The 15773-nt window shown below is 41.4% G+C and overlaps 1 protein-coding gene across 2 annotated transcripts in view; it reads left to right on the forward strand.

The window, feature by feature from the left end:
- CA5B (carbonic anhydrase 5B) overlaps positions 1-9543 on the forward strand; it is a 100829-nt gene extending 91286 nt beyond the window's left edge. For both annotated transcript variants that reach the window (XM_059158751.1, XM_059158750.1), the window contains 5 exons: positions 6-124; positions 1760-1855; positions 2478-2540; positions 3458-3613; positions 9309-9543. In XM_059158751.1, coding sequence (XP_059014734.1) covers positions 6-124; positions 1760-1855; positions 2478-2540; positions 3458-3613; positions 9309-9488 — 614 coding nt within the window. In that variant the 3' untranslated portion in view covers positions 9489-9543. The remainder of the gene's footprint in view (positions 1-5; positions 125-1759; positions 1856-2477; positions 2541-3457; positions 3614-9308) is intronic.
- Positions 9544-15773: the final 6230 nt, after the last annotated feature.

A 15773-nucleotide genomic window follows, 5' to 3' on the forward strand; every position in this document is an offset into this window, starting at 1 on the left:
TTCAGTGATCGAGGGAGGACCCCTGGAGCACAACTACCGGTTAAAGCAATTCCATTTTCACTGGGGGGCCATCGATGCCTGGGGCTCCGAGCACACCGTGGACAGCAAATGTTACCCAGCAGAGGTATGTTGAGCAGCTTGGGAGCAGTGACAACTGTGAGGGGGGTACAGTGCTGTATTTCTAAGACAGCCTCAGGAAGAATCGGGCGGGGGGGGGGCGGGGGGAGGTCCTATAAATGCTAACACGCTCTCTCAAGCATATGTGATTACTCCCAGTTTATACGTGTAAACGTGATCTCATCCCAAATAATAGAGCAGAAATGAACCTTAAGATTCTAAAAGAGAATCCTTCCGGAATGGAATTCGAAGCTAGGCTCCAATTATAGCCTGAAGTTATAGCCCAGGCCACAGTACAGGGCCTCCAGGTTCAATTGGCCCAAGTGAGAATTGGTGGGAGCCCTGATGAAGGCTGTGGTGATAGGAATAGAGGAAAAGAGTGAGATTTAACAAGCATTTCTGAAATAAAGGCAACAGGACTTGGAGGCAGGGTCTGCATTAGGAGAGGAGAGGAACAAGCGAAATGTGACCTTGAGGATCTACTTGGGAGGCTGGGTGAAGATGCTTTTGTGAACAGTGGACAAGAAATAATTTGTAGGAGGGTGCCTGGGTGGCTCAGTGGGCTAAAGCCTCTGACTTCGGCTCAGGTCATGATCCCAGGGTCCTGGGATCGAGCCCCACATCGGGCTCTCTGCTCAGCAGGGAGCCTGCTTCCTCCTCTCTCTCTGCCTGCCTCTCCCCCTACTTGTGACCTCTGCCTGTCAAATAAATAAAATCTTTAAAAAAAAAAAAAAGAATTTGTAGGGAAGTCTAGGGAAGGCATAAGGAAGTAGAATTTCTTAGAGATTTTCCCCTAATTTAGCTTTAGATGCTACCTTAAAAAGAAACATATTTTAAGTCATTATCCCTCAAAGAAATTTGACTTCAACTCCTGTCTAATTCCCATGGAGAGAATCTATTTCTCTCAATATAAAAATCTCACCTTAGGATGCAAATGGATTTTGGATATGATGGTTTCATGCAAATCAGTATGGGAATGGACATTCATTGCTCCCTCACTGAAATGTACTCACCTTGTTGTATTTCTTTTCTTTTTCTCCAAATAAATCTCTCTATTCACAGGTAATATTAGGGCACCTGGGTGGCTCAGTCAGTGGAGTGGCTGACTCTTGATTTTAGCCCAGGTCATGGTCTCAGGGTCCTGGGGTCGAGCCCTGCATCAGGCTCTACTCTAGGCGTGGAGTCTGCTTGAAAGCCTCTCTCCCCCTCAGCCCCTCCCCCAAAATAAATAAATCTTTTTAAAAAAAGTAGTATTTTTAAAGAACTATTTATTTATTTTGAGAGAGAACAAGAGCACAAGCAGGCAGAAGGCAGAGGCAGAAGGAGAAGCAGGCTCCCCACTGAGCAGGGAGCCCAACATGGGGCTCCATCCCAGGACCCTGGGATCATGACCTGAGCCGAAGGCAGATGCTTAACCAGCTGAGCCACCCAGGCGCCCCTAAAACAAATAATAGTAGTTGCTCCTGCATGCGGTTCTTCCTATTCATTTCTATCTCATTTCGCACCAGACTGCTGTATGCTATTCTCAGCGGCTTTACTTTGGGTGAGGAAACATGTTAAAATATTGTGTTGAGTAAGGCTGTTTGTTTTGGAGCAATCCTATGCTGGTTATGTGGCAAACCAGCTTTTAACGGTGTTTCAGCTGCACTTGGTGCATTGGAATGCAGTCAGATTTGAAAACTTTGAGGATGCAGCACAGGAAGAACATGGCTTGGCTGTGATCGGAGTATTTTTAAAGGTAAGAAAGTCCGACCAACTTTAAATGACGTGTTTTATCCTAAGATGAAAAGATACAACATTGTAATATTAACATCTAAGTGTATTGGGATTAAAAAGAAACAATGTTGGCTTGTGGAATCACTATGTGGTACACCTGAAACTAATGTATCATTGTGTCAGCGAGACTTCGACTTAAGAAAACAAGAAAGAAAAAAAAAAGGCAGCTAAATAGAAGATTGCTCTGAATATATTTCAAATGGTATAAAAATGCAGCCCAGTAGAGTGGTCCCAAGCCACATGTGGCAAATGAGCTCTTGAAATGTGGCTACTTGGTGGAACAATTTTTAATTGTCATTAATTCAAATTGCAACACAAGGACTGATATTTAAAGGGAGCAGGAGCCCGGTTCCTCCGCAGGCACTAGGACCCTGTCAGCAAACAGCCTGCTCACATGTTCTGTGTCCAATTGAATTCAGTGACATTTATAGTGATCTAAACTACCAGTTTAAGTGTAGTTTAAGTCGTGTGATTGGTTTGTTTTTATGTAATCACCAGGTGGCTCATTTTCATTCATATCGTGTCACCATGGCAAAAGTCAGATATCCATTGTTTTTAATATTTTCTCATTTCTGCTTCTTTAGCTAGGCAAACATCACAAAGAGCTGCAGAAATTGGTGGATACTTTGCCATCGATCAAGCATAAGGTAATACTATCTTTCCCAAGTCACTCGAAATGCCTGTTTCGTGTAATCTCGAGTGGAGACATTCACAGGGCACTTTGCGACTTGCCCCGAAGAGCACTTGCCCCTTAACACGCGTGTGTTGAGAGCGCGCCCGGCCCTGGGACACCTTGCAGGGGCTGGAAGGGATTCTGTGGGTGCATGCTCACCGCTTTGGTTCTGCTGCCCTGCCCTAGCCCTCAGGGAGTCGGGAACCCAGTGCTGTCCCCTCCTGTGCTCCTTCTGAGTCCCTGTGGCAACAGCCAGAGCAGTCCTGCTGACTCCACCTCCGGTCCCGCCGGCGGGGAGCAGAGAAGAGTTGGACAGAAACGTGGCGTGGCCGGCTGTACAGAACAATGACCCACATCCTTCAGAATGAACACCTTTGTCCAGGCCCCAGACTAACTGGCCGTTCCTCCAGGCTGTTCCGTGGAGGTCCACTTCTCTCTCTCTCTCTCTCTCCCTCCCCCCCCGCCCCTCCCCACCTCGGTCTCTGTCCCCACGGCCTCCTTCCCTCTCCCTCCCTGTCCGTCTCCCTCTTCCCTTCCCTCTCTCTGTCTCCCCCTTTCCGTCCAGGAACTTGACTCCCCCAAATTTGCATTGCGTTTTAGAAAGGAGAAGTCTGTCAGGGGACACGCAGCAGCTACTTCCTCCCTCCCAAAGAGTTAGAGGAGAGCACTGCAGTCAAGTCACCGGCACCTGTCCTGTTCCCGGGGAGGAGGAGCAGAACTACCTAGTTAACGACGGGAACGAGGCAGGGCCGTGATTCTGTCCTCAAGTGCCCAGAATTCCTCCAGACCGCTGCTGGTCCCTAGACTCCCCTAGACTCATCACCCCGTCCGCTGATTCCTGAGTGACTTTCACCATGAAATGATGACGTGGTGACCTCTTCTCTTGGCCAGGACACCCTTGTGGAATTTGGGTCATTTGATCCTTCCTGCCTGATGCCTGCCTGCCCAGATTACTGGACCTACTCGGGGTCCCTGACTACCCCCCCACTCTCCGAGTCCGTCACCTGGATCATTAAGAAGCAGCCCGTAGAGGTTGATCACGATCAGGTACGTTCTTTCCACATTTCTTTCTGAGGACCCGCTAGCCTGCCCCTTTGAAGCAAGGCTGGGCTCCAACTTTGGCATCAGTTGTTAAGATCTCGTAATGCTAATACATGTTTATTGAGATGTGCTAACATCTTATCTTAAAATTTGGATATAAACTAGGGAATGCTTCAAATCAACTAGAGAGAAGAGTTAAAATTTAGGAAGCGTAAGCCTTTTACTTTCATATTTGACAATGATGTCTTGTGCACTGTGTATTTTATATATAACAATAAATCTCTATATACACGAGACCCTTTTAAAAGGAAGAATGAAGCCTGGAAATGGATGTACTCAAAACCCTTTAAAATCCTTAAGGAAATTTTGCTTTGGAACCTCAGGATTAAGACAGAATCCAACAATGTCTGTCCAGAAATTCTAAGTCAGTTATTTTGAACTTATTTTCTCTTTAAAAAGTAGGTTTAAGTGATGACTACTATGTCAATGTACAAAATCCTGTTTAATTCACAATTTAACTAAACTACAATAATACTTGGAAATGCTTGCTTTATGGGCTTTTTATTAATTACAAAGCATTTTTACAAGAGGAAAAGCTTCTAAAGTCTTTTTTATATGAAGCCTGGATAACAGATATCAGCATCTATCAAATATTGGACCAACAAATAAAGATATGCTAAAGATTGAAGAATATATTTTATGTTTTTTAAGATTTATCTATTTATTTTAGAGAGGGAGAGAGAGGAAATAAATCACGAGCAGGAGGGGCAGAGGGAGAGAGAATCCTTTTTTTTTTTTTTTTTTTTCTCAGATTTGAGTTATTTATTTGACAGACAGAGATCACAAGCAGGCAGAAAGGCAGGAAGGGAAGCAGTCTCCACTCTGAGCAGAGAGCCCAATGTGGGGCTCGATCCCAGGACCCTGGGATCATGACCTAAGCCAAAGGCAGAGGCTTTAACCCACTGAGCCACCCAGGTGCCCTAGGGGAGATAGAATCTTAAGTAAGCTCCATTCCCAGCATGGAGCCTGATGTGGGGCTAGATCTCATGACCCTCAGCTGAAACCAAGAGTCTGTGCTTAACCGACTGAGCCACGCAGGTGCCCCTCGGAAGAATATATATATATATATATATATATATATATATATATATATATATTTTTTTTTTTTTTAAAGATTTTATCCATTTATTTGATGGAGAGAGAGATCACAAGCAGGCAGAGAGGCAGGCAGAGAGAGAGGGAGAAGCAGGCTCCCCCGTTGAGCAGGGAGCCCGATGCGGGGCTCGATCCCAGGACCCTGAGATCATGAACCGAGCCGAAGGCAGAGGCCCAACCCACTGAGCCACCCAGGCGCCCCGGAAGAATATATTTTATTTTATTTTTTTTTTTTTAAGATTTATTTATTTATTTGACAGAGAGAGATTACAAGTAGGCAGAGAGGCAGGCAGAGAGAGAGAGGAGGAAGCAGGCTCCCTGCTGAGCAGAGAGCCCGATGCGGGACTCGATCCCAGGACCCTGAGATCATGACCTGAGCCGAAGGCAGCAGCTTAACCCACTGAGCCACCCAGGCGCCCGAAGAATATATTTTAAAGAAAGGAAAAATAATGTATGAGAAACAAGCTAGCAGTACATTAGAAGAAATAATACACTTTGACTTAGTAATACATATTCCAGCAAAGTAAGGATGGTTCATTATTAAGAATGATATTAATATATTCCATCATATCAGTGATTCTATACAGAATTATCGTATAACCATTTCTACATATTGTTAAAAGGCATTAGCAAAATTCACTATTCAGTTTTAAACATTTTTTCAGGTTTATTTATTTTATTTTATTTTTTAAAAATTTTATTTATTTATTTGATAGAGAGCGTTGTGCACAAGCATGAGTAGGCAGAGCCATAGGCAGAGGGAGAGGGAGAAGCAGGTTCCCCACTCAGCAGAGAGCCCGATGTGGGGCTTGATCCCAGAACTCTGGGATCACGACCCCAGCTGAAGGCAGAGGCTTAACTGACCGGGTCACCCAAGTGCCCCAGGTTCATTTATTTTAGAGAGAGAGGGAGATAGAGAGAGAGAGCACAAAGGGAGGGGCAGAGGGAGAGTGAGAAAAATTTCAGCAGACTCCTCACCAAGGTTCGCACTTGAACCCATGACCCTAAGATCATGACCTGAGCCAAAACCAAGAATCGGACACTCCATCCTCTGTGCCACCCAGGGGTCCCTTAGTTTCTTAAAATTTTAAATAACATAGGAACGAATGGAGATTTCCCTAACTTGATAAAAGGGATTGCTCTCAGTTAAAAAATAAATAGTATGCCTAATAGAGAAAGATTATTACAATATACAATTTTATATTACGTTCCTGAAGTAGCCAATACAATTAGACCAAAAAAAGAAAAAGCAAATAGAGAAACAATAAAAACTACTTCAAAAATGAGGTAACTCAGTAATTAGTGGAGTATAATATTAGTTTATAAAAATCAATACATTGAACATATACAAATGATAATCAGTTAAAGGATGTAATGATATAAAGTTAGAATAGAATAAAAACTATTAATAATGGAAACAAAAATATAAAATGCCTTGGAGTAAGCATAAGAAGAAAATGTAACATATAAGCTTAAAACGTCCCTGAAGGGCACAAAAGGATTCATAAAATTCATACTACGCTATTGAATCAGAAGACAGCATAAAAACACCTTTGATGTCAACTCTCTTTCAGTTGTTATACTCCATTAATTGTTTATTCTCCCTAAATTTGATGTGGTCCATTTACTGTGCCAATGGGATTTTTAGATAGATGTGCTATTTCAAAAATCACACAGCAAAACAAACAGCATAAATAGCCAGGGAAAATTCTGAAAGAAAAAAAGAGAGATGATTAGATCCACAAAATTATAAAGCCTCAATAATGAAATAGTGTGGTACTGGCACAAAAGTAAAGAGACCACTGGAGGAGAGAAAGTGTTACGTTCAGAATACGGCCAAGTACATATGAGAATTTAGTTTGTGATCAAGATAGCATCTCATCTCAATGGGGGGGAAAGATGGAATTCGTCAGTAAATGCTGTTGGGCGACAACGGGGCAGACATTGGGGGGAGAAAAGTTAGATCCATCATTCAGACCTCACATAGGAATATATTCCAGATATATTAAATGTTAAAAACACCACCATAAAAGTGCGAGGATAAACACAGAGAAATCTTTTTATACTTCCAAATGGAGGAAGCTTTTCTAATGATATACCGAAACCAAGAAGTCCTAAAGAAAGCAACTAGTAAGATAGACCATGTAATTTTTTTTTCTTAATGTGTGTGATGAAAACCACCAAAAACAAATGACAAAACAGAGAGAGCTTAACTGTCCGTAAGCCTGGTCTTGCTGACCTATACATTTAGTATGTGTCTATCCTTCATATTTAAAATTGACATAACACTGAAAAATAAATCAGTACAATCAATAAATCAGAAGGTTAGTGGCCCATGTGGGTAGTTTTCCAATGAAATCTCAACACAGAAAATTTAGTCAAGAAAAAAATGTTAGTTGTCATCTACAATTCAGTCACCTATAATCAGTGTTAGTCATTGGGTAAATCCTTCTGGTTTTTAATCTTTACAGATACATATAAATTCTTTGGTCTTTTATCCGTATAAATATACATAAGTTTCTCAAACCAAATGGAATCATTGTGTACCTACCATTTTGTTCCTCTTTTTTTTTTTTTTTTTAAAGATTTTATTTATTTATTTGACAGAAAGAGACACAGCGAGAGAGGGAACACAAGCAGGGGGAGTGGGAGAGGGAGAAGCCGGCTCCCCGCCAAGCAGGGAGCCCTGTGTGGGGCTCGATCCCAGGATCCTGGGTTAATGACCTGAGCTGAAGGCAGATGCTTAACAACTGAGCCACCCAGGTGCCCCATTTTGTTCCTCTTTTCATTCAGTGATATGTGGGACATTTTATAGGTAATAAGCATTATCTTTGATATTGTTTTTAATGGCTATGTACTAGTCCATTTTATAGATCTAATGTAACTTATTATTGACACTTGAGCTATTTCTAATCTTTTGCAGTTAGCTGAATAAAAATAAATCTTAACTTCTGGACATGTTCTTGATTTACGAGGGTAGATACGTAATTTGCAAGTATACTCCCTTTGGCACTTGCTTCTGGTCACAGTCCTGCCTCGGCAGCTCTCCTTGACCTGAAGTCTTTGTTCCAAACAGATCTTCCCACGCTTGCGTACTGTGCCCCAGGCTGTCCTCTCCATAGCTGCGGTGTGTGGGATTGAGTGACGACAAGTGTTGTGACAATAACTTATGGCTGGCTTGAAGTCAAGTGTTCCCGAATATGGTTGCTCTGAAAGCCAGGGGGCGAATGATGCTATTGCCATGTTAAAGAACAAGCCTTGACTTGGGGCAGCTCCTTTTGTACTGAGCTGCACTGTCCAGTCCATTAGCTACTAGCCCCATGTGGCCATTTAAATTTAAATATAAATACATTAAAATAAAAATTAAAAATTCAGTTACAGGGGTGCCTGGGTGGCTCAGTGGGTTAAGCCTCTGCCTTCGGCTCAGGTCATGGTCTCAGGGTCCTGGGACCAAGCCCCGCTTCGGGCTCTCTGCTCCGTGGGGAGCCTGTTTCCTCCTCTCTCTCTGCCTGCTTGTGATCTCTCTCTGTCAAATAAATAAATAAAATATTTTTAAAAATTCAGTTACCGGGTGCCTTGCTGGCTCAGTCAGTAGAACATGCAACTCTTGATCTCGGGGTTGTGTGTTCGAACCCCATGATGGGTGTAGAGGTTACTAAAGAAAAAATAAACTTTAAAATATTAAAAATAAATAAATACAGAAAAATTCAGTTCCGTAGTAGTACTGGCCGCATTTCAAGCACTCAGAATCCATATGTGGTTAGTGGCTACTATAAGGAGTCACGCAGAGGACATTGCTACCATCATAGAAAATTCTTTTGGACAGTGATGGCAGGCGGTATCCCACTGCCTGTTAAAAAGGTAACCCCATGCACTGCCTTCCCCACAATGCCCAGGTACGGTGAGCAATGAAGAATACATTGTTTATGTTAATTATTTAGTTATATTCTGAGAAAACATTTTCGGCATTGTTAATATATGCATCAGGCCTTCTCTATGTTATCCTGTAGGCTAGTTATTTTGCCCATTTCAAGATGAGGTTCCTAGGGGCACCTGGGTGGCTCAGTCGGTTAAACGTCTGCCTTCAGCTCAGGTCATGATCCCAGGGTCCTGGGGTCGAGTCCCCTATGAGGCTCCCTGCTTGGCGAGGAGCCTGCTTCTCCCTCACCCTCTGCTGCTCCCCCATATTTGTGTTTGCGTGCTCTCTCTCTCTGTCAAATATATAAATAGAATCTTTAAAAAAATAAAGATGAGGTTCCTAGAATCAAAGATGAAGTAACTTGTTCTTGGCAAATAGCCAGTATGTGGGGGACTGAGCCTTTGGTGCCCCCCCCCCCCGTCTTCAGAGTCCAAGTACCGCATTGTCTTTATCACCTCTTGTCACTCCTCCCCACACCTTTTATTCCCTGTTCAGCAGTGAAAGGCATTCCTACACAGAGAGAGGTTGTACTGTGTCTAGTTGTGGAACAATGTTTCAGAATTGTGGAAATGAAAGAGCATCTGTTACTCTATTGAAATTATTTATGCTTCGTACTTCTATTTCTAGCTTGAGCAGTTTCGGACCCTGCTTTTCACTTCAGAGGGGGAGAAAGAGAAAAGGATGGTGGACAATTTCCGCCCCCTTCAGCCCCTAATGAATCGCACTGTCCGCTCTTCCTTCCGTCATGATTATGTACTGAATATACAAGCGAAACCCCAGCCGTCAACTAGCCAAGTGATCCCCTGAGGAGTTCATCTCTAGGCAGCGCTTTGCTTGAATAAATACTAGCTTTTTAAATATTGCCAACTGGACTATCTAAACACCTGCGTTTAATAATAATTATAGATGTGCATTTCTTGGGGCGCCTGGGTGGCTCAGTGGGTTAAGCCGCTGCCTTCGGCTCAGGTCATGATCTCAGGGTCCTGGGATCGAGTCCCGCATCGGGCTCTCTGCTCAGCGGGGAGCCTGCTTCCTCCTCTCTCTCTCTGCCTGCCTCTCTGCCTACTTGTGATTTCTCTCTGTCAAATAAATAAATAAAAAAAATCTTTAAAAAAAAAAAAAAAGATGTGCATTTCTTGGTGTGGCAGTGCTCCATCAGTCTTTGAGGAAAGCTCTTTGGTAAATGAGTTTTTCATTTGATTGAAAATGACATTTAACACTGAACTAGCAGCAAGAGACAGGAGTTTCTTCTACAGTAACCTGTTGGGTAATTGTAATGTCTTTTTACGTCTGATATTTCTGTGCTGCCTCTTTATGTTTATTAGTTAGTAGTTCTATAGAGTTATAAGCAGGGATGGTAACCAAAATATGTAACAGCTAGAAAGGCAGACACTGACCGTCCAGAAAGCAGGCCTTTGAGAAACAGCCCTAGGGCCCAAACTGGTACTTCCTGGCCTGCTGAACGCTGGCCATGGTTTTTGGTATTTTTATTTCAAAACATGAATGTATATTCTTTTCTGAGGCCTTCGCAATGAGTATATTTGCCCTGATGTTTAGTTGTCGTTCCTAGTACATGATATGCTTACTTAGTATCAATTTATGATATACAAAAAGTATTTTGTAGTTCAAAGAAGACAAGAATTTACTTCTAACTGGGAATCCTTTTGTACTTCTGAAGATTAGATATATTAGTTCAAAACTTGATCACATAGAAAGCATATGCAGAACATTTTAAAGAAAATGCTTGAAGTGCCTAGAATTTAAAATTTTTTCATGAATATTTACAGAAATCTTTTTCAAAAGACTAGTAATATAGTAATATAGTCTATAGTTTATAGTGTTATTTTGCATTGTCTGTACATGGTTTCATAAAATATAATCTTTTCCACAATGATAGAACTATCTTGATTTCCGTTGAAAACTGTCTGAACTTTATTTTATTAGTTGAGGTTCTATGCCTCATGTTTCCAATTTACACAGTGGTTTAGAAGACTTTTGCTATAGTAAAAGAAGAGAAACTTAACAGGCTAAAGTCTAGAGAATTCTGCATATTCTGAGGAAGCCATGCCGTTGTTGCCTTTGCTTATAAATATCTTGGAATGTTTCTAGTTGCCTATAAGCCTGTGTTCAAACTCATATTGCATTTACTAGTGGTATTTCTTTCATTACTATGCTAATCATCTGATCTGCAAGGTAAGGTTGGATAAGTAGACTTAACACTACTGAACTGTACACTGGAAAAGGTTAAGCTGGTTAATTTTATGTATGTTCTACCACGTTTAAAAATAAATAATACTTCAGTAGGAAAAAAAAAAAAAAGGTTGGAGCTACCTGTGTAAGTTTGGGGGGATATCTGTTCTTTAAAAAGGGAGGTTGGTAAAGGCATTTGCTTCTAGAGTGCATATCTTCTCTGGGAAGAAAATGAATAAAATTCTTAAGATAAATGGGGGGGAGGTTTATGTTAAGAGTGTATGTAATTGATCTGCTCAAACCATAGTTATTTTAAGAGGGTAAACACAAAAGAAACACATTTTCCAGTGCACATGGGCTTCCCTCCTAGGCCTCTCACAAGTTCCTTGTGCAAAATTCTCTTGCAATGAGTCTTCCAGATTGGAGTAAGAGCCCAAGTACCAAGGCCTGATTTGTCTTTAAATCTTAGAGCTACAAAGATGTATTTATTGGGTGTGTCCCAATCACGGTTTGCCACTCGTGATTCACTTGCACCTGGGGTTCTGGTGTGATTGTTAACAGCAGTCTCTCACTCTCAGCTGTGTCCTGGTTTGCATGATAAATTCTTGGTCACCTTCTCCAGAGAGGTTATGGAAACTGCCTTGGGGAGGTGTGCTTCCCACCCCCTGCCTTAGTCATATGACCTCCAGAGGGGTGCTATAGATTCTGGGGCTACTGAGACACCCTAACAAGAAACTTTTTGTCTTCTACGCCTCCAAAAGTGCTTCACTTGTACCTTCCTAAACTTGAAGGGGGGAAATGGGCTTGAGGTCTGTCAGCGGGCTTGAGAAAGAATTTTGTATTACCATTGCTGCTCATCTTCATTAAATACTATAATAAAAGCCTTTCTTTACAATATTAATATTTGTTGAATGACTATTTCTTCCTATTTTTAAAAAAATATGTATAATTTCTGTTATATTAGTGAGACATCCCTTTACCGTGTAGATCAGAAAGTGACTGGAAAACTCCCAAGAGATTTTTAGAAAAGCAGGAAAACAAAAGCCACCCCCTTCTCCGCTCATCTTTTTCTGTCAGATTGGTGTACAATCTGAAGATATCACCAACACGCCAAGCCACCAGTCCTTTTCTCCTTTCCAGAGCTACATGGATTAGGGTAAGGTTGGCTATTCTAAAAGCAGGCATCCACGTCAAAAAAACTGAGGCAGATGACTTTCCCTTGCTCCCTGGGGCACGCATTTCTTTTGGTGCGTTATTAGCAAAATTGCACTATTATAATCACTTTAGGTATTTTTCTGTGTCACTAGAAGAACCAACATTATTTACTTGATACCTGTTCTACTTAATGTTTCATTGTCTTTTTAACTCAACTTTTTTTTTTTTTTAAGATTTTATTTATTTGACAGATCACAAGCAGGCAGAGAGGCAGACAGAGAGGGAGAAGCAGGCTCCCCGCTGAGCAGAGAGCCCGCTGTGTGGCTCGATTCCAGGACCCTAAGATCATGACCTGAGCCGAAGGCAGTGGCTTAACCCACTGAGCCACCCAAGTGCCCCTTAACTCAACTTTATTGGGTAAATTCTTTCCCATAAAATGTTACTGATCAAAAATGGAGATAGTTTATTTAAGCGAATAGGCTCTAATTTTAACCATATAATGAGTACATCTAGGTAATACTGGCTACTTTACATGTAAATAGTAATGCGTCTTGTTCGAAACTGAATGTTTATCCCCCCCCCCCCATTTGTATGTTGAAATCTAATCCCCAATGTGATGGTATTAGGAGGTGGGGCCTTTGGGAGATGATTAGGTCATAGGGGTGATGTCTCATGATTGGGTTAGTGCCCTAATAGAAGAGACCCCAGAGAGCTCTCTCACTTCTTCTGCCATGTGAGAACACAGCAAGAAGATGGCCAATGAGCCAGTAAGGAAGTTCTCACCAGATACCGAATCTGCTGGCACCTTGATCTTGGACTTCCAGACTCCAGATCTGTGAGAAATAAATTATTGTTGTTTGTAAGCTCCCCAGTCTATGGTTCATTGTTATGGCAGCCCAAACAGACTAAGACACTTGTCATCCCTATGTACATTCTGGTTTCTGCTTTTTTAGTTCAGCCACTCTTCTGAAATGGTACTTTGGTTTGGGTTCTGGATGGGGATAGCAACTCTGCTAGCATTCCTTCTCAAACCACCGCTCCTTGTGTTGCTAAGTGCTTATCACTGGACGAAAGACTCAAGTAATAAACACTATCACTGCATAGTTCTTTCCTCTTTTTTTTTTTTTTTTAAGATTTTATTTATTTGAGAGAGAGCAACAGAGAACAAGAGTTGGGGGGGACAGAAGGAGAAGGAGAAGCAGACTACCTGCTGAACAGGGAACCTGACATGGGGCTCCATCCCAGGACCCCAGGATCATGAACTGAGCTGAAGGCAGACACCCAACGGACCGAGCCACCCAGGCACCCCAGTTCTTTCTTTCTTTTAATCAGTTGTGTAAATATAGATTTGAATGTACTTTTCATATGAATATACATTAAGTATTTTATTTTGCTATCTTAGCTAATTGTAATCTGGAAAATATATCAAGCCCTTGGTGTAGCAGTGATGGTGGGAGAGGATTTGAGATGCCACTGTATGTCCCGGAATAAATCTGCTGACTAATTCTGAAATTAATGGTAGGTAAGAAATGAGAGGTTCTTTCCTGAGAATTTCTGCACTGACCACTCAATGAATCTATTACCATAGTCCTACTAGAGCAAGAAAAAATCCAAATTAACTCAAAGAGTCCTAGTTTGGCTTTTAGAGAATAGACTTTTTTTTTTCTTCCTTTCCCGTTATGCTTGCAATAAATGTAGGATACATTCATGGATCATTCTTTGGTCATTTTATTTTCTAGTTTCTGCTGATGACGTAAAATTAAAATTTAGGCATTTTCTCATAGAGGGAGGATAAACTAAAATGAACTTAACCTGAGAGTAAGTAGATGATGTATATATGTCAGGAACCAAGAAAAATGTTATGTTGCAGAATAAAGATTACTTTGTTCTATTTATTAGGATATCATCGTACAATGTATCTTTGCATTAGATTTTTTACATACTTTATTTTCATCTAATGATTTATTGAATTCAAATGAGGGTAGCTGTAATTTGAGATGAAATTGGTTTTTAGAATAACTTACAAAGTTAATTTGAGCAATTCAAGCTTGTTCAGGAAAATGAATTCAGTGGTTAATTGTAGAGGATAAATGTCTACTGCCTATAAAAGGAGATTTACTTCCATTTGTACATCATAATAAAATAAAATCTAAATCTTTACCCTTTTTAAATTAGGAACATCTTCCTAGAAGGCTTTTTTTTTTTTTTTTTTTTTTAGATTTACTTACTTATTTTGGAGAGAGAAAGTTCATGTGTAAGCAGTGGGGAGGGGCAGAGGGAGAAAATCCCAAGCAGGCTCCTCAGTGAGTGCAGAGCAAAATCAAGAATCGGACACTCAACCGAGTGACCCAGGAGTCCCTCCTAGAAGACATTCTTACTTATTGTTCTGACAGGAAAGTCTGGTCTAACTCATGAGAAATGTTATAGCAACCCAAACAGTGACACTTTCACAATAGTAGCCATTCTCAATGCTTCTCAGCGATTTTCCTGGTCACAGGTACCAGCAAAATTGGTGATTTGTACAGCTACACTTTTGGCCACTCAGGGCATTCTCTAGTCAGGGGCTGTAATTAAGTCTCCACCTTCAAGGAATTTGAAGTTTATTGTAAGCAGCAGCTTTGTGGAGGCAATGAAGTATAATATAGCGTAATAGGTGTTACAAAGGTAAAATACTTGTGCTAAGAGCATACATGCAGGTCAAGTACCAACCCACTCTTAAGGAGGTAGGGGAGTTTTCACATCAACAATGATACAACAGCTAACATTCAGAAACACTATTGTCAGGCACTTTGCCAACATATAGCGTGCACTTGGGAACTATTTTCTCTACCTTGATTTCTACAGATGAGAAAACAGGACTAGACACTAAGGAATTTACTCAAGATCAGAGAGCCACAGCTTGAGTTTCCCCATCTGTCCAACTCCAAAGCTTATGACACTAATTACTGATGCACTGAGCCTGACATGGTCAAGTGGGAGATGTGTTATTCCAAGTGTCTCTGCAAGCAGGAATAGGGCAAGGCTTTATGCAGTTTGGGGTGTTTGCTGAATGATTCCCAGGATGGACTAGGAGAAGCAGGGCCAATTTAGTAGTTGGGTAGCTCAGTGATTTTGATTTGGAGGAAAGAGGAACAAAGCTAGGCCAGGGAAGTCATGCAGTCTTCCTCAAAAGATGGCGATTGTTCATCATTTTGCAGCTGCAGCATGTCCTTAAGAGAAGCTTAGCTTTTCTTTCTTTTTTTTTTGTTTTTTTTTTCCTGGTCTTGTCTCTGCCCTTGTATATGTGCATCACAGTCTGATTAGTAGCAGGGCTTATTTTACTTTCTCAGTCCTACTCTCACTGCTCCAGTTTAAGTGCTCATCTAGACAATGATACTCAAGTTTCGTCCTTTATATTGCAAACTGGAGTAATTTACCTAAAACACAAATATGATAACAAACCTCAGCTTAAAAGCTTTTTGATGGTTTCCTGTTGCCTCAACATAATTAGAGCCTCTTGGCATGGTTTACTAGGCTCGTTTTACATAACCCAGGCCTAGCCCGTCTCTATTGCTGTGATCCTTCATACTCTGGAACTTCCCTTTAAATTCGATTGCCAAAATTCTGGCCGATTCCACTTCTCAGTGCCTTTGCTTATGCCGATTTACCATTCCCACCTGGGAATCTCACCCTTCTCCACCTGAGCAAAGGCTACCTTCCTGCAAAACTAAGGCATCAGAAAGTTCTCCCTGAATCCCCAGTGGACTG

This window comes from Mustela lutreola, chromosome X (genome assembly GCF_030435805.1).
Source record: "Mustela lutreola isolate mMusLut2 chromosome X, mMusLut2.pri, whole genome shotgun sequence".
NCBI classification, from domain to species: domain Eukaryota; kingdom Metazoa; phylum Chordata; class Mammalia; order Carnivora; family Mustelidae; genus Mustela; species Mustela lutreola.